Genomic DNA, 23,239 nt, shown 5'->3' with positions numbered 1-23,239 from the left:
TTAAATAATATAGATAAAAATATAACTAATTAAATGCATGAAGTCTTTAAAAATTTATTAGTTAAATTAGATAAAGTGAGTTTTGAAGAGCCATTTTGCTAAAAAATTTGGCTACTCCATTGTGAGTGCTATAACAAATATCAAAAGTTATATAAAAGAGTCATAAATGTAGCATTATTCTTATCTATCATTTTTATAATTTATTTTTTTGAATGTATTACGCCTTGCGCACATAAATAAATTTCTTCACAAGTATTTTCCATAAATGGTTCATTGATAAGTGTTAATGTCACTAAAAAAATGGACAGAACTTTTATTCAAACTGGTTTGGCAAATTTTTTTTTCAATTTAGTACAATAAGTGACAAATATCGTCTCTCACATTTTTTTTTAATATTTTAACAATCATTTATTGTTATTACATTAATTTAGGAACTCATACATTAATTTTTTATAAATCCAAAAAAAAATGTTGAAATTTATTAGAGTATGTTGAAGAAAATTTCTTCCAAACCAGTTTAGAGAAAATTTATGTCCGATTGAGTTTAGTAAGTTAAAAAACACAGTCCTTATGGGTTGGGGAGTGTTACAGAATTTCCTCTAGTTGTAAGAATTACAAGAAAACCTCAAGCACCACTTGTAACGCTGATGAAATTAATTAATGATTGATCTATTAAATTTGTTAATGGTGGAATCCATTAATGTTAATAGTGAACACCACAAATCTAATGGTTGATATATTAAATTTGTAGGAGAATACGAGCAAATTATTAACTCCAATCATTTCTCATATTAATACTCTTTTATATATATATATATATATATATATATAGATTCTTTTTCTGTTCTTTTGTCGGTTTTCAGTTTGCTCATCAGCTTTCTCCATATTAGTTCGACCCACAGAGGTCAAAACTTGGCTCCGCGCCACTACTTCGCTCTACAACTTTTCCCGTCAATCGAAATCAAATCCAATCGCAATGGGAGAGGTAAAAAACGGCACCGTATCGGGCGTCTTACCGAGCATCGAGGCTTTCGTTGTCCACTATCCGGGCTACCCTTCCTCCACCACTCGCGCCGTCGAGACGCTTGGAGGCATCGAAGGAATCGTCAAGGCACATACACGCCAACCCAAACAGTGCTTTTGTCTTTTTAAATTTAATTAGTTCAAATAATTGTTTTGGTTTTGAAAATCGTTGTTGCTTGCAGGCTCATAGTTCGCATTCGAACAAGTTGGAACTTCGATTCCGGCCCGACGACCCATACTCGCACCCGGCTTTCGGGGAGCTACGTCCTTGCAACGATTTGCTACTAAAGATATCGAAGAAAATGTCCAATGGTGATGATGGCCACATTTGCGCAGATATTGTCGCACGCGTCCCGGAGGGTTATCACTTTGAAGGAATGGCAGACTACCAGCACGTTGTGGCTGTTCATGCCGATGCTGCTAAGCAAAAGAAAAAAAGAAAGAGACAATGGGGCGAAATTGAGGACCCACTTTTCGGTCAGGCTCACTATATCTCTCATATATATACATAATACATATATGCATGTTTCATTTTCTTATACATGTTTATAGCTATGGTGTTAGGGTGGTTTGATATAAAATATGTTGGGGCACCACTTTTTTTTTGGGCAAGATAAATTTTTAATTAACAGGGTTGAATGCAAAAATGGTTATGTGCTTTTTATGTATATCAAAAAGCCCCTTGTTTTTATTTATTTTAATCACGGCAAGGCTGAGGGCTTGAGCGACCTCCTCCCATGTTAGGGTGGGGTTGCGTCTCTGCCTTTGAAGGATCTTGGTCTTCTACTGGGGGCATCATATAAGGCCAACCATATACGGGATGAATGATTGAGAAAATAGAACGTCGGTTGGCTAGTTGGAAAATGTCGTATTTATCTAAAGGTAGTAGGATTACCCTTACCCTATCCAACTTACCTACGTACTTCATGTCCTTATGTCCTCTCCTTGCGAGCATTGCAAACTGTATTGAGAAGCTCCAATGTGATTTCTTATGGGGGGCTAGGTGAAGAGTTCAAATATCACAAGGTGAGATGGTTCAAGGTTCGTACATTGATCTCTGTGGGAGGGTTGGGGATTAAGAATTTGCCGAGGTTCGATCATACTCTCTTAGGTAAATGGCTTTGGTGCTATGGGCTTGAGAGAGGCTTGGTGGAAGATGGCGGTGGACTCTAAATATGGAAGTGCATGGGGAGCATAGTGTTCTAGTGAACCTCTTGAGGTGTATGGGGTGGGTTTATGGAAGAATATTAGGAGGGGTTGTGGGAGGTTTTGTAGTCATACCAGATTTGAGGTGGGAGATGGACTTCAAGGTTAGATTCTTACATGATTTTTGGTCTGCGGATACAGCCCTTAAGAAAGTATTTATAGTTTTATTTGGTATTGATTGCATAAAGGATGCTTCTTTTGCGACTCGTGGAATTTTCTAGGGGTGCCATTTAGTGGAACGTAAGCTTTTCTAGAGCGGCTCATGATTGGGAGGTGGAAGCCTTTGCCTCGTTTTTCAGGGTGTTGTATTTAGCAAGAATGAGACGGAAAATGGAGGACAAGCTGTGGTGGGTCCCTTCCAAAAGGGGTTGTTTGGTGTTGAATCCTTTTACAATGTCATGGGTTGTCATGATGGTTTTTGTTTTCCTTGGAATATGTTTGGCAAACTAAGGTTCTGTTTGGGGTGGCCTTTTTTGGTTGGTCGGCAGCCCTAGAAAAGATCATTACCATGGACAATCACCAAAAGTGATACGCCGTTGTGGTTGATTGGTGTTGTTTGTGCAAAAGGAATAGGGAGTCTGTAGACCATCTTCTGCATCATTGTGAGGTTGCTTGTGCCATTAGGATTTTTTTATTTTTTATTTTTTTTCATTCGATTTGGGTTCTTGGGGTCATGCCTAGATGAATAGTCGATTTGTATGCTTGTTGGTAGACTGCCGGCAACACTTGAAGTGTTGTTGTGTGGAGATGATGCCTTCGTGTCTTTGATAGAAGTTTTGAGGACCATAAGGAGGACTTTGGAGGAAATTAAATTTTTGTTTTTCAACACATTGTATCTTTAGACAGTTGCTTTTGTTTCTTCTTTGGTGGTTGATTATCATGATTATTTTGGTTCTTTTTTCCCTTGCTAGGTGGCTTCTCTTGTATACTTCATGTATACCTTGCGGTGCCTTACGTTTTTAATGATATTTTGATTACTTATAAAAAAAATTATATTAACCACTTGACTATTATTAATGTGGGTTTAACTAGTCAGACTCATGCATATGCTTTATGTGTTGACTCATAGTCTAATTTGCTCCATGTACTTGACCCGTAATTTTTTTCAATCTTTTTTTATTTTTTATATTTTTATTTTTTATTTTTATTTTCTATTATTACTTTTTTTAATAGAGAAGGGAGGACTGATGGACGTGGATCAGGAGGATGTGATGATTTTGTTGCCCCCGCTTTTTTCACCCAAGGATGTTCCGGAGAATTTAGTGTAAGATGGCTTTATAATTTTTGTAGAATAAAATCCTCCAACTTTCGACATATGTGATTGCTTTGGAGCTATCTGATGCTATGTTATTTGATAATTATATGTTGATTTCTGTTCATTTTTAGAACTGGTTTTTATTGTCCTTATTATGTTTCAGGTTAAGACCGCCGCCCGCATTGAATTCAAAAACAAAACAAGATGAAGTTGCACAACAGGACTTGAAGGTGAAATCTTTTTGTCAACGAAAGTGGCAAACATTGAAACTTAAATTTTTATGTTTTTGAATAACTAGCTAGTCTAAGCTGTGGTACTTGTAATTAGGTGATTCCTATATGACCTAAGATGCATATGAGAAAGTTTTTGACTAAGGGTGTAAAATGCCAACCAGGCACAATGGTTTTTCTTTAGCTGTAGCAGTTTGATAGGCTGATGAGTTTGTATGAATTCTAGCTTTTGGAGTGATTCTTTACTCCAGAGTTTTGACCTTGGAATCAAACTTTTTGAAGCTTGTAATTTCTGTTTACAATGTAGAATTGTTATCTTTGCCTATTTTCCACTAAAGCTTGAGGTGTCGCACTAGTATTGGTATCTGTGCTGTTCATCCAGGATTTTGATGGCTCTATTAGTTGGTACTAAGATAACTTGTGAATTTTATGCTTTACCAGCTTACCTATTACAAAATACTACAACAGTTGTTATGCATTTTTATCATCACAATCTTCTAAGTTTTCTTCTACAATTTAGTTCAACATTATCAAAGTTAAAACTAGAATTTTCTTATCTGAGTAAAGTTAATGTTTCCCATTATACCCATCTATGAAATCTTACTTAACTTCCATTAGTTATCTCTTCTACTTTCTAAGAACAAATTCAACTTGCTATTAAATTTAGACCCTTTGGTGTTGTCTCTTTTAGTCCTGACAGACATGTTTGAGTGAAGATGTAGTTCCTCCTTGTTCGGCAAAAAGGCTTAACCCTTGATATGTAATGATCTATTAAAATAGAAATTTGTTAGGCCTAATTGTGATGAAAACTTCCCTTTTCTGAGAAAATAGTCATAAAGTTTAGAGGTAGATCATGCGGAACAGTTTTTTTTTAAATGTGTGGAGCCTCATTTAAATTAGGTTATCATCATCATCATCATCATCTTTTAGCTTCATATCTTTGGCTTTCCTTTTGACCAGATTTTGAAAAGGATACGAATTTTGGAAAATGATTTTGTTTGTGTTACTTTAATGTCTTGGAAGGAGAGTAGTTGTAGAATTTTTGTGGTTAGGAATAATTGACCAAGTTTTCATCACAGCTAATTGGTTGCATGGTACAAAAGTCGATTAATCCATAGAAGTGATTAGCACTGATTCTCAAAACACAATGTAGCACCTTAGTCCCATAGTGGGAAGATGAGTAGCCCACATAGAATGGGTAGTTTGTAAAGAGACTTGTGGGTGTTAAGTTCCACATTGGTTCCGTACTAGGAGAGTCTGTGCTTTTTAAGTGATTCTAGAGATACTCCAAATTGACTATTTCTTTTAGAGTGATAGCACAAATATGGCTCTGGGCTTTATAAGTTATTCTAGGGAAGCTCTAAATTAACTAGTCATTTTAAAGTAATAGCACATATGTGGCTAGTGTTTTTCTTGGGTCGTACGGTATCAAAGGAACCTAGTAATGCCATGTAGTAATGGAGCATTGCATGGCGTGACCCTAATGAAGACATAAAGGATTTAAGGGGAGGAAATTGTAACACTTTAGTCCCATAGTGGGAAGGTGAGTAGCCCACATAGAGTGAGTAGTTTATTAAGAGAGTCATATGCGCTAAATCATACATTGGCTCATGATTAAGTTAGACTGAGCTTTATAAGTGATTTTAGGAAAACTTCAAATTGACTTGTCATTTTGAGGTAATAGCGTAGATGTGACTTACACTTTCTGTGGGTCATTAGTCACAAAGTGAGCAACATAAAAATCGACAACTTGTGGAAAAAGCATGTAAGAGGTTGAAGAGTGGATTGTACTCACGCATATGTTGTAATGCTCTGGCATGATTATTTTTGCTGAGTTGTCTGATTGGTGACTTAGGCCCAGTGGAATAATACATGGCAAACGATGGTTGTTTTGACACATAATCAGTATTTTTATAAGAAATTTTAAGCGATATTGCACTGGTTTTGGGAAACTTTTTACTTTTTCCTTTTTTATCCCTGACCTGACAGGCATGTGGCTCATTGGCAGTATGTTTTGGTTCCTAATGATTTTTTTTTTCTCTGGGGACCAGAATCTTTTGCCATTGCTCTAAACTGTTGAGCGATGAAAGTATTTCTAAGCAACCTCTAATAGCTCAGACAAAGTTTTTTCTCTAGGAGTTTAGGCCCGAGTTGTGACACTCATTGCCCTATAGATTTTGTGCCTTTGGGTGGTCTCTGTGTCCCATAACTAATTTCCTTTATCTTGTGGATCAAGCTTAGGTGTAATGCTTACCAAGCTTGATGCAGGTCCATTTGTGTCTCTGTTTTCTGGCTTTATTGTTGTCAAAATTGCTTCTTTTCTTCCTTCCTTTTTATTTTTTAATTTTTAATTTTTAAATTTTTAAATTTTGATGAAAGGTTTTTTATTTTTTTTAATTATTATTATTATTTAATGGATGTAATTTTATTGTGCTTCCGGGGATCATTATTTTGACTTGCATCGTCTATCATTCCAAATATCCTATGAAGCGATTTAGTTTATCTAATTTTCACCTCTCATTTCAGCTTTATGACCTTAACACATCTTTTTTTTTTTTGTTTAATTGTTCAGGTGGATGTGGAGCCAGTTCTTGCAATTGATTTTAACATTAAAGATATCCTACTTGTAACTTCTATGCTACAAATCTTCTGTGTAGATAGTTACTTATAGTTCATTGCTATGGTTTTCTACTTGTAACATTAGTTAGGATTTAGGTTCATTAACTAAATGCATGTTTTCATATGGCGAATCTAGATTGACATATATAGATACGTTTTTTATAGTTCTAAGTTATTATAAAAGTTAATCGTGAACTGATCCATGATATGAGAATACAGAAGCATCACTGTGTTGAAAGGGTCAAAACCCATGCCATAAACCCTTCTTATGTTTCCATTTAAGTCAGGAAAAAAGGTGAATTCCAACATTTGAGGCATCTACAATACACGTCCAGGAGTATACAAGAAATACTGGATACGCATTGGGAATTTCTGAGAAGAACCCAATACTTATAAGTTACAGATATGGCTTCTACACAACAGTATCAATGTTAGGTAGTTGCAATATCAATTGTTTAAATGTTTTTATCTACTGGACTGGTGACATGGGAATACATATTTTGATGAGTAAATAATAAATCTTTTTGTAAGTAACAAAGCCCACATGGGAATAAAATACTAGGAAGTTTTGATGCTGACTTTTATGAACCATTTTTTAATCAAATTCATCTGAAAGTAGAACTTTAATCCAACAAAGCTATGTTTCTTGGAAGCTCACTGTGTGCTTAATCTCACTGGAAACCTCAATTTTGATTTTATTGTTTCAGTAAATTTTTCTCTTTTGATGTCTTTCAGATTATTGATGTATCAGAAAATATTTTGTAAAGCATGAATGAAAATTAAACTGCTAGATATTTAACCAATCTTTAGTTCTTTTTTTGTTTAGTTGTTTTTTTTTTTTTTTAATTTTTTTTTAATTTTTTAATTTGTCATCCTTGATACAATATGTAATTAACTAATTATTACAGAGGAACTTTGGACACATGATTACTCCTTATAGCACCATACCATTTTGGATGCAATAAGAAACTTGTGAACTCTTTTTGTCTTAAGCATGTTTACTTTCATTACTAACAAAAAAATGGACTTTTCTCACATAGAATTTTGTTAATTAGGTTAGAGTTCATGCACATTACTGTTGTGCATGTCTTGGGCCTTTCCAAAGAAAGTAATGTTCTGCAATGCAATCATGTTTTCGTGTGGGTACGGTGAAAATTATGAGGAAATGCACCCCCATTTTTCTCATTTTGCTGGTTCTGTGTGGATGCATTATGAGATGGTTTAATGTTGGAGGCAATCCTTCCCAAATGTTTGTGGGGCAACTGGTGACTGATATACATTTCTTTCAATGATGTTAGAACTTCATGGGTTGCTGGCTTTGGATGTAAAGGCACGTAGTTCTTCTGATGAAAATCCTAGCAGTCAATTTTAGTAAATATCATCTACCATTTATCAAACATCCATACAGCTGTCAGTCCTATTGTTGTATATTAGGAGAAGTGCGGGTAAAAAGAGATAATTGGTAATGTTATGAGACTAATGGCATGCTAATAAAACATGAGAAATCTCATCATGAGCTTTTTTCATCTATGTTGCACTTAACATTCATACAGATTCCTAAGAGAGTAAATTGGGAGGAATATGTACCCCAAGGCTCAGATCAATGGGAGTGGCAGATGGTTGTATCAAAGCTGTTTGATGAGCGACCTATATGGCCCAAGGAATCACTGACTGAACGTTTGCTTGATAAGGGCTTAACTTTTACTGTTGAGATGCTTAGAAGGTATTCTGCCTGAAAACTTGCCCCATTTGTAGTCAAATTCTTTGGTGGGGTGGTTGAAGTTGGCTTGATTTCAGTGTTCGTTGCCCTTGGATAAATTTCATATTTCACAGTGGCTTTGCACTTGTCTGCTCTTCTCAGGCTTCTGTCAAGGATTGCATACTACTTTTCAAGTGGGCCATTTCTCAGATTCTGGATCAGAAAAGGATATGATCCTCGCAAGGATCCTGATTCTTGCATGTAAGAGATCTTGAATAATGTCCCAACTTCTGTTTCCAGTTATCATTTAATCCATTCATCACATCTCATGATATTTCTAAGTTTCTATTTTGGTTGTGAAAAGATAGACTTGAATATCACCTAGGAATGAAGAGTTAAATTAGTGACTGGATATATAATGTTCTTCTTAGTATGGGTGAGCATTAGAAAATACTTTATTGCATGATTGGATCTGACATAATTCCATTTTAAGAGTGAGAAACGTAATTAGAGCTGGAAGTTTAACCATTCAACATGGCTATCTTGTTATCTAATATTACAAATTTCAATGAGATCCTGTCATCCCTTCCTTTATTTTGTTGGTTTGATTCTGGGTGTCCATTATCTAGATATCTTATCATGAAATACAGCTTTGGTTTATTTCGTGGGTAAATCTTTGCCACCTTAGCCTCTCAAGGTTTCCCTTTGGTTTTGAGTTTTTTATCGTATGGTGTTGCTGTTCCACTCCTTCTGGGAGATCTATCATATAATTTTTATCTTTGCAGTCTTCCTTCTTGGAATAAACTTAATTATTGAAATAAAACAGACTAATAATGAAATAATAAAATGCTGACAGAAGAAAAGTAAACTGAATCTAGATGGAGACAACTGTGCTTAGACCTTGCATTTTTGTTGCTTTGAAATAAGATAAGGGGCAGAAAGGACAGCACCCGATCAAGTTAATGGAGGCAATTGAGTAAAGTACAATCTATGTCATGAATTATTAGTAGCATGCACACACACACACACACACACACACGTGTGTATGCAATACCAATATTTGTTTTCGTTGTGGTTATTTTAAGTTTTTATCTGTTTTAAGCATTCTTAGATAGGTAGAAGTTGGGTCGGAAACAGTTAATTTAACAACTAACAAATATTGTTATATATAACATATATATACCTAATACATTTATTATTATTCGCTTATTGGAATTAGAATGTTTTGGAACCTTTACTATATTGATGCTTATCTCCAAGTATTTTCTTTAGCAGATATCAGAGAATTGATTTCCGAGTACCACAACCGTTACGGAGTTATTGTGATGCTAATGCAGCCAAAGGGTAAGTTCTTTTAAATTGTATGCCTTTTGTTTAGACACGTTTCCCATGGTACTAATTCATTGTTTGATGTAGTCCAAGTGGAATGTTGGGTTCATAGTTACTAGATTCTCTGTCTCCCAAACTGCACTCTGGAATGAACAAGCCCAATTGTGGTGCCATTTCGCATTCTAGTTCTCAAAATTTAGCCATTCCAATTTCAAAGAATAAACAATTGACTTGATCATAGATTAAAGACATATAGTAGGTAGGCAAATTAAACAATGGTCTCTTGATCAAGGTAATCCTACCCCCTTTAGACAAGTACGACTGCTTCCAACCAGCCAATAGACGTTCAATCTTCTCAGTAATGTCATCTCAAATAGATTTGGCTTTAAACCATTCACCCAAAGGAAGACCTAGGTACTTCATAGGCAAAGAGGAGAACCTGCATCCCAAAATCCTAGCCAAACCTTCTACGCAATTGACATTACCAACAGGAACCAATTCTAACTTGGCCAGATTAATCTTCGAACCCAAGAGAGCTTCAAAACATAGGAACAAACAACATAAAAGACGAAGGTGATCTAGGTTGGCGCCACAGAAATTTGAAGTGTCATCTGCAAACAAGAGACGAGAGATATCAATCCCACCATCATTTTCAACTCTCATAGAAAAGCCAAAAACCAAGCCCCAACTCACAACAGTAGAGATCATCTTACTCAACACCTGCAAACAATGACAAACAACAGCGAGGACAAAGGGTCTTTCGCTCAAGCCACGAGAACTGCTTAAAAAAAAAGGGAGTGCCATTCACCAAAACAGAAAAACACATTGAGAAGATACAATGAGCTATCCAAGTACATGATTTCCCCCAAAACTGCTCTTCCTTAGCATGTACAACTGAAAATCCCAATTAATGTGATCATAAGCTTTTTTTATATCCAATTTGAAAAGCACACTCGGTTCTCCCGATCTGATTATATTATCAAGGCATTCATTAGCACACTTTTAGACTTAGAACTAAGAGAAATGCTACTCAGCATTCTCAAATATTAATTTCCTAGTATTCTCTTTGTTCTTTGGCTTTTTGTTTTTGTTTCATTTTTGTGAATGTGCCACATAGATAAGAATGTTAGGAGATGGGTTTTTTTTTTTGATGATTTAGGGTGGTTCAAGTTAAGTGTAGAAGTAGAGTAGGAGTCTATGGGTTTTTTTGATGATTTATTGTGTGGAATTACTAAAACATTTGGAATGGTGAAAATAAGACGAGTGCAAAAAGGTCTTAGGTAAGCCCTCCTTCAATAATCCAAAGTATTCAGTTTATCATAAACATGAGAGAGCGGAATGCATGATGTTTTGAAGATCATGAGAAGATGCCAGACGAGCTCAAAAACATGTTCGTCAAGACCCTTCTCAATTGGGCAGGAGCGTTTAATGTTTCTCTGTTTTCTACTATGCCTCAATTTGTGTATTTTTATTATTCTTTTCGCCTTTAGTAGGGCCTTTCTTTGTATGCATCCTGTATATTACGGTTACGCCCCTTTGCGCTTTTGAATTACTTATTTATCAAAAAAAAATTAATTGCACTGGAGTACACTAGAGCATACTTATAGACTCTGATTCCTTCATCATCATTATCATTACCATTCCCGTTGTTGTTATTGTTATCCTTTTTACTTAGTGCAGGTTGAAGCATAGATGGGAGGACATTTGTGAATTTCGAGTTTTCCCTTACAAGTTCCAGACGTCATTACAGTTTTTTGAACTTGCTGATGATTACATTCAGCAAGAGATAAAGAAACCTGTAACACAGGCGACTTGCACGGTGAGTTTCTCATATTGGGCTTTATTAAAATGTTTGTCTTCTTCTATGTGTTTGTTCATGTATTAGGATATACCCATACCATATGTATGAACACGCATATACACAACTCACAACAATGCTTAGTTTCTTCTTCTCTTTTACTGAATTTTTTAAACTTTATTTTGTGTATGGCTTTATCATGTTCGATCCATATCATCTGTTAACATGCACCATATTCTATCTGTAGTTATGGAAGGAATTTTCAGTTTTGGCAACTTGATATTTTTATGCATGGGATTTATATGTATTTTAAGTATGAGACAGATAGGTTGAGTATATATTAAATGCGATGCTAGGTTTGCAAGTTGCAAATTGACCTAATGCCTAGCAAGAATGAAGAGTTGTTTCAGTTGCTTCCAGGGTCATTCAAGCAACTTGTTTGACTTTTTACTTGAAATTCCATGAGAATAATTTGGTATTTCTAGCAATGCTGTTTCCTATTCCAAATTCCTTATGTGGTATTTTTGCCATGAATAAATTTTGGTTAGAAATGCTGACCTTTCTTTGCACAAGAGGTCTGAAAAGTTTCAGAGAACATCTACCAACTTGTATTATAAAATTTCTTCTCACTCTCTTGCTGTTAAGTTGGTGATAGTGAGCCCTAATATCTTTATGTTTCCAATGTATGTCTACTATCTGCATATAGTGCGAGTATTTGAAATTTGCAAGCTATCTACTTGATTTTAATTGGATCACATTTAGCTTATTATGTAGTCTGCAGTTTGGAGCTGGATGGTTCTCAGACCACATGCTTAATTGCTTAAGGCAACGTCTTATGGTGAGGTTCCTATCGATCTTCCCCAAACCTGGTGCAGAAAATTTACTTAGAGCTGCTTCTGAGAGGTTTGAAAAGTTAAAGAAGGGACGCATCAAAGGTGCCTTAAAGCCTGGTGAAGAGAGCCCGCTAGCCAATGCAGGTATCAATTGACAACCAAACTCAAGGATTCTTCAAATTTTGAATGTGTCAATTATAGCAATTATAAATTCTTCCTTATTGGCTAGTTGGTGGTCGGGTGGTAAATCCCGAAGCGCGGTGGTGTGGAAGATGGCTCCCCTGTGTCTTATGTGGTGCTTATGGAAGGAAAGGAATGCTAGATGCTTTAAGGATTCGTCAAGAAATCTTGAGGACATTGTTTATTTCTTTTTGTATACACTCTTTATGTGGACTGCAGGATGGCTTGCTCCCCTAGAGATCAATTTTCCTGATTTTCTTTTTATGTTCTCTTCTTCTTTCTCCTCTACTTAGTCGCTCTCTTGTATACTTCCTGTGTACTTGAGTTGCGCTCATCTGCGCTCTTTAATGCATCATTACTTATCAAAAAATAAATAAATTCTTCCTTATTAGGATACAGGCAAAAGCCCATCAAACAAGTGCAAGACTATGATCTCAAAGAGAATGGACCATAGTATGGTAAACCTGCACAAATATAACCATACCCTATTTATCTAATCTGTCTAACACCCTCTTAACTCATGCTGCATCATAAATGCAACTGTGGAAAATAGAAAGGTGCTAAAGAAGATGGCAAAGCAAGACATGCAACCCCCCCAACCTGCCCTAAAACCAAAAGTGCAAAACCACCAAAGCCAAACCATGTCAAGAAGACGATCTATAAGTCATTGACTTCATTCTACACTTTCATATCCTTAGGTTAGAACGCAACTCCAATCTCTGAGGAAGGTTAGGTGAAGAGTTTAGATATCACTTTGTGAGTTGGCTCAAAGTATGCAAGCTGATCTTTGAGAGAGGCTTGGGGATTAAGAACTTGATGAGGTTCAATCATGCTCTTTTAGGTAAATGGCTTTGGTGCTATGGGCTTGAGAGAGAGGCTTGGTGGAGAATGGTGGTGGACTCTAAATATGGAAGGTCTTGGGGAGGGTGGTGTTCTATTGAGCTTGTTGGGACGTACGGGGTGGGCCCATGGAAGAATGTTAGGAGGGGCTTGGAGAAGGTCTGTAGTCACACTAGATTTGAGGTAGGAGATGACTCTTAAGGTTAGATTCTGACATGATCTTGGTGTTGGGAATATGACCTTTCCGGATGCTTTTCCAGTTTTATTTGGCATTGTTTGCTAAGGATGCTCCTGTTGCGGCTCTTGTAGATTTTTTTGGAGGTGCGATTCAGTGGAACGTAATCTTTGCTAGAATGGCGACGGAGACGTGGATGCCTTTGCCCTTTTTTTTTTTCTTTTTTCTTTTTTCTTTTCTTTTACCATGGACAATCTTTGGAAACGGCACGTTATTGTGGTTGATAGGTATTGTCTGTGCAAAAAGAATGGGGAGTTCGTGAACCATCTTCTCCTTCACTGTGAGGTTGCGTCTGCCATTTGGAATGTTTTCTTCAATTGATTTGGGTTGTGTTGGATTATGCCTAGACGCATATCAATTTGTATGCTTGTTAGTGGACCACTAAATACTCAGAGTGCTGCTGTGTGGAAGATGGTGCCTTTGTTCCTTTGTGGTTTTCATGGGGGAAAAGGAACAACAGGTGTTTTGAGGGTTGCGAGAAGACTTTGGAGGAGACTAAGTCTTTTTTTCAACACTTTGTATCTTTGGACAGCTGCTTATGTTTCTCATTTGATGATTAGTTATTTTGATTTTCTTAATTTTTTTTCCCCTACTAGTTAGGTGGCTTCTCATGTATTCTTCCTGTGTACATGAGGGCGCCTTATGCTTTTTATGATATCTCGATTACTTATCAAAAAAAGGTTAGAACTCAATTACAGATTTTCTATTAACTCCGTCAGATAGATGGATATATAGCACAATCATGATAGTGAGAAGGTTTGATCACCTGATAAATTGAGAAACTATTTTAAATTGCTGATATTCTCTTGCATCGCTCCACTCCCTGTATTATCACAATTTCCTGAAGAGGTGCTTCAAATCAGTGAGCTCCAATAACAAATCAATAATCATGTTGATCTGACATCTGAAGGGAAGATATCTAGCGGTAGATCTTATTTTATTTAGTTCCATCCTATTCTTTGTAAAATGTGGAGAAATCTTGTTAACATCATGAGAATTGTTTAAATTTCTACTTTTAGTATGAAAAATGTTTCTATTAATTATCTTTAAAATATTTTTTGTTTAAGGAAAATCACTGCTCACTTCTGTAATTGAAGGAAATGATGGCCGGCTATCCCATACTTCTATCTGCATATAATCTTTGTATTAAAAGCTTGGTTGTATGCCGATGCTTTCTTTGTTATTCAACATAGACTATATATGCTTCTTTTATAGTATGCATTACTTCAACCCTTTCCACTGCCATTCTCTTCTCTATTATTCCTCACCTCAAATCTACTTATGCTTTTATCTGAATTATACTGAAATGTTGATGAACTATTCATTAAGGTGCCATACAATTTTCCAAAGAACTCATTTTAAATTAGGCTGTAATATTTTGTAAACTCCTATTTGGCTACCGTGGCCGCTGTGGTATGTAACTCTTCAATTTTGGATGTGTGTGAGAGAGACCTTACGAGAATCTTTATTTGCATGCTGATTCAATTTCGTAATTTTGACAGTACTAATTAAATTTAATGATGTAGAAACTACAAGGGATGAAGATGATGAGGAAGATGAAGTTGACAATGCTGAAGAGGAATTGGATGCATATGAGGCACTTGATCTGGTATTGACTTCTCTATGTTCTGATTTTACATTTTGGTGGATGTTTTTATGTTATACTTTTCCTTTTGTTTTTTTTTTTCCCCTTTTTAAATGTATAAATCATTCTCCCTTGTTTCTAGGCTGAAGAGGACGGTGAAATATCTCTGCAGACACAATCATGTATCCTTATATCATGCCAATTCTGTTTTTTTTTTTTTGTTTTAATTCTCTATTTTTGATCTATGAATTAATCATTCAGCCCTCAGTAAAGTTTCACATGCCTTTTTTTATTTATTTATTTATTTTTATTTTTATCAAAAATAAAAAGAAAATCCAACTAAAAAGTATTTATTTGAAAGAATAATGGCTATGAAAGACATTTCTAGTGAAACGATGGAGATGCAAGTAGAAGTCCCATATTCATAAAAATTCCATGAATATAAAGTTGCTCAGTCTTGTCTAGAAATAGTTTTTGGACAAACTGATGCCAGCTGTAGCGAAAACGCTTTTAAAGATCTGCTGACACTGTTGGATTTCCTATATAGCGCATAGATCTAAACATGGAGAACATCTCGAGAACGCATTTGCAGGAGCTCTTTGATAGTTTTCCATCCACTGAAGCAGGTGCTGATGATACACGTGTTGCAAATACAAGCGATGAAGAATATCAAATATATGAGCCAGATAGCGATGGCAACTACTCTGATGATGATGACCGCTAAGGTTCATAGTTTTAACAGCTATATAGAAGTTTGTTCCTGTAGCATTTTGCTTTCATGTCTGTTTTTTTCGACTACTGTTGGATATATTTCTTACGGCAATTATTGCAATATTCATACATGACCATTAGATAAATCAGAATGGGGGATTTGATGGCTAATTGTGTGGGATACATGCATTGTTTAGTATGCCAGTTTCCCGCAATAGTTTCTTAAGCCAATATTTTAGCATATTATTCAAGTTTGAACAATTAGTTAAACAGTTCCCAATAACAACAGAGTTCGTAATATTTTCAATACTTTTTGTAGGTCTATATACTTGTCTTTTTCCTTGCATGTAGTTCTCCTAATCAATTTTTTAATCTTTACCTGTTTTGTTGAATATATATCTTTCTGGGGGTAATTTTAGGTTGGCCTGGGACTATTAAAGTAGGTTTTGCTCGCACTAAAAAGAAGAAAGTAAAAGAAAATAAGACGCCTTGCATTGTTCACCTATTGCCAGAAGCCCTAGATCCACCTGAAATTTGGGTTTTTATTCCCTTCTTTTTTTTCCTGAACCTTTTGTCGTCTCAGGAAGCTTTTCCAGGGAATATGAACATACAGAAGAACCATAGTACCACTCTAAAAACCAGTTTTCCTTTTTCTTTTTTTGTGAGGTCGGTACCAGACAGTATACATAGACAACAATGGTGTATATTTATTAGAACAAATGGGTATCTTGATTCATTTGAATTTGGACAAGTAAAGAAATTTCTGTTCATTACTTGAAAAGAATAAAGAACTTCAGTTCCAAAAATTCACATCCTCTACCAAGAGATTCACTGATGAAGCAGAGCCCTTTTGAAAGAAGCCATCAAGAGTAAACCTCAGTTGCTCCTTCCCTTGGAGATGATCAAAAGTGGGTGGTAGTATAGTCGTCAATGTATAAATTTCGTATATGACGTAGATTGATAGAGATTGATAATCATGTTTACTATTCTGTAGGCACTGATTCCTGGCTGCAATCATTTGCCACAGGGAAAAAGAAAAGAGGAAAAAATGTCACTTGCAATCAATCTGATGAGTAAGGCGAGGAGGCAGCTTGATGATCTTCATGCTTTGAAACAGGATAATTTACTGCTTCAGCTTTTCAATCCTTATCTGCTGATTGAGAAATTTGGGGATATAAATTATATATTACGTAGGTGCAGATTGATTTAACCACAAATATACATGGACCTTTTACTTATCAAAAAAAAAAAAAAAAAAAAAAAATACATGGACCTTTTGGGAGGCAACAGTTTGACTAAATTTTTTGTAGAGCAAATGAACTTGATGTTTTTATTTGTTATATTTGTTGGTATTATCTTATCTTTCTGGTTTATGCATATTTGCCTTGGTAGGGCAAAACACACCAAGGTGGCTCTATGAATGGTGTAGTCAACTATTATTTGTACTAGAGTATTGCTATAAATAGGAGTTTTGTCTCATGTTTATCCCTCCAAAAGTGATACGACTTAAAATTGCTATTAGATTTGTGATTGATCACTATTGAATTTTAATCCAATAACAATTTTAATCACATCACCTTTGGGGGATAAAAGGAAGACAAAAGTTCTTATAGCGTTTACTCATTTGTACCATCCATTGCTTTTCTTTTTTTCTTTTCTTATATTTTTTATTTAAAATTTTGTGTGGTGGTTAGGGTTTCTTATTTTTTTAATTTTTGGGATTTTGAAATTATGGAAGACGCTACTAGACGGTGTAAGGGAAAAAGGATCAATCATCAAAGTAAAACAATTCTGAAAAAACACAAAGACCAGCTTAATACTCAAAATATTCAAGGAATTTTGAAATTTAGATTATTGTTTAGAGATGAAATATAAATGCCAGCTTGTAGTTAGTTGCCCTTCTAATAATGACATCACTTTGTAATCCCAATCTATAGGATCCATTGTACAAAAAGAGCATGGATCTTTTTCACTTTCTTTGAATTTAAAAGCATGTAAGAGTCAATTGAATAATAAACATCATTAATTAGGATAAATTTAGGGTAAAGTCTATTTAACCCCCTCAAATTACTATTCCAATGACAATCTACTCTCTAAACTATCAATTGTAACAATTTATCTCCCAAAATACTAAAACAATGACAATGTACCTCTAATTTTAACAAAATGACGAAATTACCTTTACTAAAATAAAAACAAAAATATTAAAATTTAATTATTATTATTTTTTTCAAAATTTTAAGGGTATTTTTGTCTTATTGAAAATTTTATAGGGGTAATTTCGTTATTTTGCTAGTATTGAGGGGTATATTGTCATTGTTTTGGTAATTTGGAGGATAAATTGTTGTAATTGATTGTTTAAGGGGTAGATTGTCATTGAGGTGATAGTTTGAAGTGATTAAGTAGACTTTACCCATAAATTTAATTGTTATGTTCTCTTTGATATAGAACATGAAATTAGTGTATGGGTTTGTAATTGAACTTCCATATCAACAATTTTCCTTTTAAGGGGTTTTCCAAGCTCATTACATTCTCGTTCAAACTATGTGCATTAGCAATTTGAACTTCACAAGAATCTGAACAAATTAAATGTATTGCATGTATTCAACATGCATGAGCATTCATTTGGATTTGGTACATTAATAATAATTTGTTTCCTATTTATAAGAAAACCAATAACAAATAACCTCTTTCCTTAAAAAGAAAACAGGGAAAATTGGCCCCCCTTTCTGAGTGTTATAATCTACAAAGAAAAACAATGATGTGTCTCATTCCATCTCCTAGTTTACAAACAAAAAGACGAAACTTCTCTTCGCAAACAATGTATAGACAAATGAACCATTTGCTCTAGTCCAAGTAGAAGAGAGTCACAATCTTCCGCATATTTTTCGCCTCTTGACAAGTTTCCATAAGCAACCTACTATCATGGAATGCGAAGCAAATGACTTGTTGTACATGTGATATGATATCCATATTGCAGAGCCTGCAGTTTCACCATGAAATTGAAAGCTATAAATTCCTGTCACCAACCATAGACGAAATTCGTAAAAGATTTGGCTGCCTGCCTTACTCAAACCTTGCACAATAGTTGCACCCATTAATGTAAAATTCAGCTCAGGTTATGTTAAGAACTTATCGGCTTATAAGAGAGGTTATTTGCTAGCCTAGACAATGCAAGTTGAACTCGAGCCTGCATTTTAATGCATTTCCTCTGACATTGAAACTCAGGGAGGGCGAGTCTAAGAACATTACTGTAACCATCTTCCATCCATAAGACTGAAAGATGGAATAAAACCGGGGTTAAAAACAATGAAAACAGATCACCACATTGCAAGGAGTAATGCATTAGCATCCTCCTTGGAATGATGAATGTAGGAAGCCTTTTAAGCTTTTCATTATCAATTCTCAAAAGTGATTTTTGCTTTAGCACATTTGGCAGGTAAACGACTTTATGTCTGCTTGTCAAGCTCATAATAATTGCTCATGCTCAGTCACCTAGAAAAGTAAAACTCAAACATTTTGCTTAGTCGAGATTGGTCCAAAAACTTGAGCTCACCAACATGGTGAACAGAGCAATGGTCAAGAGTAAAGTAAGCTGTCACATTGGCAGTTCAACCTATTGGCTGAGATGCCTTAAACCAGTGAGTTTAGGTTTGATAAAACAGCATTTTTGGACCAACTGCAACAATTTCCTTGGAGAGAAATTCTTCAGAAAGAGTACAAATTTAGCCCCTACAATTCTAGAGGGAAGCCGACTTCCCCTTGTAGGCCTCAGCCTGTCCAGTAGGCAACGAGCAATTTCAGCCTTTTGGTCAACAGGTGTTCAATGTCAGCCACCTACTAAATATTGATATTTAACAACATGAAACTGTGGCAATCTCAGTTCACAGGAAGAATTAAAATTGCAACAACCAAGTCAAGAGGTCATCAATAAGTTGAGATTCAGTCCTAGCTTGATTATTATACGAGTAGTTGGAAAAAGAAAGCAGAAGAAAAAAAAGAGCTAATGCAAACCTGCTGGCTTCTAGCAGAGGTAGATGATCATTGTGAGGCTTTTCTATAACATTCTTCACCTGCAAATCCCACAAAAATTATCACAAACTGTAACACTTTTTTCTCTCTCTACAAAACACTTGAGTGTCAAATTCTACAGTTATTGTTGGAAACACTTCAAATCAGAAAGTCAAAAATATATTATCATGTCTATCAGTCTATTTTCATGGCGTACACTTAAAACCATTTTATAGTAAACTATAATACATGCTTGAGGCTAGATGAAGGATGAACATAATACACATACATAACCAAACTCTTACTTTTGACAATAACTCCTGGCTCTCAGGAGATTGCTTTTTCAAACTTTGAGGCAAAATCACTGTAAGCAGCTCTGGTTTCTCAGCTCTTAAAGCACCTCTGATAACAGCTGCATTAGTTCCAGATGCTCCTGATGTAAAAATGTGATTTTTCTGCAAGGAAGTTATGCAGCAAATCAAGAACATACAATATATAAACATCTGATGTGCTCAACGTGTACCCAAAATTCTACATACAAGATACACTGAATTCAAATTATAGCATCTTACAGTTATAACCATAGCATAGCTAAGAATCTCAATAAGTTCTTGATGCATGAAACCCATATTCCGTGTCCCAAAAAAGCCAATAGCTCTTGGTCCTTGCTGTTGAATAGCCAATAATTCCTGCACAAAAGGATGGGGGGGAAAGAATACACAAAGAACTTAATGTTGAAAAAAAATATATTTAATTATATTTTTATAAATAAAAAATAACACCTTCCCATTTCGACCCTTCTGGAAGAACATCTCTCCTTGCCTGAAGGGGTGGAGAAGAAAAAGGTGATATGTGCAAAGATGAGAAGGAGAGCAAAATGGAGAAGAAGGTATTGGGCTTGAAGCCGAGAGAGTCAAGGATGTAGGACACCAAGAGGTCCAGGTTAGGGTTGCCAGCACCATGAGGGTCCCACCAATGTCAAGGAGGATGGCAACACAAGGCACGAGCGCCATGGCAATTCGAGTGTAGTAGGCAAAGGAGGAGGGCGAGAAGCAAGAATTATTGAGGGATCTAGAGGGGGAGCTGAAGATGGTGCTAGAGCTTGGATTGAGGTTTGATTCAGGGGAACCATAGCTGAAGGAGAAAGGAGTGCTGAAGGAGCTAATCGGGTTGGATGATCGATAAACCGACTACCTAACAACCTGAAACAGGTCGGTTTGGTTTGATAGCTAGCCCCCTGGCCAGTTGCTCAATACCAAAACCAACTACCAATGGCAGGGGCTAAGCACTGGCTTCAGGGGGTCAGTGCTCAGCCTACCCTGATTTCCTTCTCACACCATGGGCAAATCTATAGATTTAGATGGAGACAGCCCCCTAAGAACCCAAAATTCCCTTCCTTTCTTTGAAAAAGTGCTAAATTGTTTTAGGATTCTCAACCTCACCACTATGGCTCTTTGATTGGTATAGAAAAAGTCAAAGTCAAAGTGAAGAATGCAACAGCACCAATGGTGCATGAGGTTCAGAGGCAGCCAGCAGGTAAGGAACAAAGGGCAAATTTGAATACATACTTAGGACCATGCAGCCTTGGACCTTCCCTTGGACCTACTCTGAACCCAAGTTGGTTCACACTCAGACCCCTATATCCACCTCATTCATCATCTAACCCACCTTTTTTTTTTGTGGGGGGAGCAGGATCAATTGCTCAATCAGTCCCATTGTCATCCTTAGTTGCAACTAAAAATGCAACTCACATATGCATTTAAGCCTCTATTATGCATCATTGTTGAATAACACACCCCCCACCCCCCACACCAAAGAAAAGAAAAGAAGCAAAATGAAAATAAAGAACAAGAACCATTTTGGAACACAATAATTACATACCTGTAGATAATCTACGTCTTGAACAGGTTTAAACTCTGATATCAGAACTGTCCCTGATCCTTCTACAATAGATTGGGCTTGCGTTGGAATTTGAGTGCCAACCTCATCATCTGAACCAAACATGCGAACAACATTCTCCTCTTCATATTTCCAATTATCCATGTCTTGCTCTCTTCTCACATGTCCACAAAGCCACTATACCAGTACATAAAAACAGAGTCCCTGGTGGTAAATCATTAGTGAAAACCAACTGCCCACAATAGTGGTGATCATACAAGTTCAAGCTAACATGAGCTTTATTTATGTTGATAGTGGAGTGATAGTCTCACACTGCAATTTCCATCTATCAAACCTGATCATTTCAAGACCAAGAAGTTTACAGGGAGCTTGATTATTCCCTGTAAGTGATTATGCATTGTAAAAGACATAATAACATCTGATATATAGTCAACTAAACAAAGCCTTATATTCCAACTGTTTGGATTGAGCACATATGAAATTGAAGAAGAACTTATAGGAGCTCACATTCCACCAGATACACTAGAGGATTATTGAAGAGCCATAAATGTAGATACATTAACGCCTGTGACTTGTCTGGTTGTCCTTGATTGAATAAGTTATGAACTTCTAACAATAACCGTTTACATCACAATGATTTCTAGTCTCACATAAACCCCCAACACACAAAAAATCGTCTCTCTAATAACTCGGTCCATCATACATTGGATAAACAAACCTGTGATTCTTGTTTGTGATCTCTTACCAACATATATACATATTAATTCTCTTCATTAGGCACATAGCCACAGTATCCAATTCTGACACCATCACTACACTACTCAACAACAAATCTAGACTTATGGCTCTACCCACAAAATCATCAGATAAACAAAAATTCTTACGACTTGCGAGTCTATAAAATATAATAGTACTATTCAATAGACATAAAGGGGAAACTAAAAAAAAAAAGAAAAAAGAAAAGAAAAGAAAAGAAAAGTGCAGGATGACTTAATTTATCTAACAATTTGAGTTAACCAATAGAGATTCAATTCCTTACATATTGAAGTAAAATGCAAAACAGACCTCAACAAGGGATATCCTACCTTCAAATTGGAAAAAATTAAACAAATCACAATCAACAGCCATTCAACAATATAAATCCAACCCATGTTTCATTACTGCAACACCATACACATTAAAAACAAAATCCCATTACGGCATCCTTCAGTTCAATTCTGAGGAGCCCCTCAGTCACTTGGACAAGCAAGACCCAATTTTCAAATCTCCGTTATAAATCAAGAGATAGAAAGCTAAATGAAGATGGTGAAGAGGGAGAGAGGACATAATAGAATGCAAAGAATGAACAGAAACCCAGCATAGCCAACGTATTTCGAACAAAAGGTAAGAATGCGAAACCCCCAAAGCTCAGAAATTTACTAACTTTTGCATCCAAAACATCTCAATTAGCAAAACCCAACTCTTTAATTCATTCATTCAAACACGCACACACACGCACAGAGAGAGAGAGAGAGAGAGAGATACCGTTGGTCTGGAGAGAGAGCCCCTGTGTTTTCGGATACATCTGTGGTGAGGAAGAGGAAATGATGAAGATGAAGGGGAAGAGGGAGAGTAGAGGCTGAAATTGGGGCTTGCAGAATGGAGGGCTTTCAGGGATTTGCAAGGAAAGTCTGGCGAAGAAGAAGAAGAAGAAGACGAGGAAGAGGAAGAGCAAGAGAAAGAGAAAGAAGTGGTGGTAGTTGTCAGAGGCAACAACAGCCTCAAAGGTAAGGTTGTACTCATTCTT

General features: G+C 36.0%; 2 protein-coding genes across 5 annotated transcripts; one reads left to right on the top strand and one right to left on the bottom strand.

The window, feature by feature from the left end:
- Positions 1-868: 868 nt before the first annotated feature.
- Positions 869-16,772, top strand: LOC132177517 (uncharacterized). 4 transcript variants are annotated; one of them, XM_059589878.2, is made up of 14 exons: positions 869-1,111; positions 1,206-1,500; positions 3,403-3,493; positions 3,648-3,714; positions 6,287-6,340; positions 7,887-8,056; positions 8,195-8,293; positions 9,305-9,376; positions 11,042-11,180; positions 11,941-12,136; positions 14,774-14,856; positions 14,975-15,014; positions 15,387-15,557; positions 16,571-16,772. In XM_059589878.2, the coding sequence occupies exons 1-13, from the start codon at positions 977-979 to the stop codon at positions 15,554-15,556; spliced, it is 1,611 nt and encodes a 536-aa protein (XP_059445861.2). In that variant the 5' UTR covers positions 869-976; the 3' UTR covers position 15,557; positions 16,571-16,772. The 4 variants fall into 4 exon arrangements, with proteins under 4 accessions (XP_059445861.2, XP_059445863.2, XP_059445862.2 ...); XM_059589880.2 differs by lacking the exon at positions 16,571-16,772 and adding an exon at positions 16,538-16,564 and having other exon boundaries at positions 6,287-6,330; positions 7,886-8,056; XM_059589879.2 differs by lacking the exon at positions 16,571-16,772 and adding an exon at positions 16,538-16,564 and having other exon boundaries at positions 9,308-9,376.
- Positions 16,773-18,120: 1,348 nt separating this feature from the next.
- Positions 18,121-23,235, bottom strand: LOC132179518 (uncharacterized). Its single transcript, XM_059592254.2, has 6 exons — positions 22,978-23,235; positions 21,436-21,630; positions 20,127-20,243; positions 19,860-20,009; positions 19,558-19,616; positions 18,121-18,526 (listed from the first exon to the last, which is right to left on the bottom strand). The coding sequence occupies exons 1-6, from the start codon at positions 23,233-23,235 to the stop codon at positions 18,391-18,393; spliced, it is 915 nt and encodes a 304-aa protein (XP_059448237.2). The 3' UTR covers positions 18,121-18,390.
- Positions 23,236-23,239: the final 4 nt, after the last annotated feature.

Source organism: Corylus avellana, chromosome 4 (assembly GCF_965113065.1).
Source record: "Corylus avellana chromosome 4, dhCorAvel1.hap1.2, whole genome shotgun sequence".
Taxonomy (NCBI): Eukaryota; Viridiplantae; Streptophyta; class Magnoliopsida; order Fagales; family Betulaceae; genus Corylus; species Corylus avellana.
Note: the sequence above shows the minus strand (reverse complement) of the source record. Positions and strands in the feature narration are given on the sequence as shown.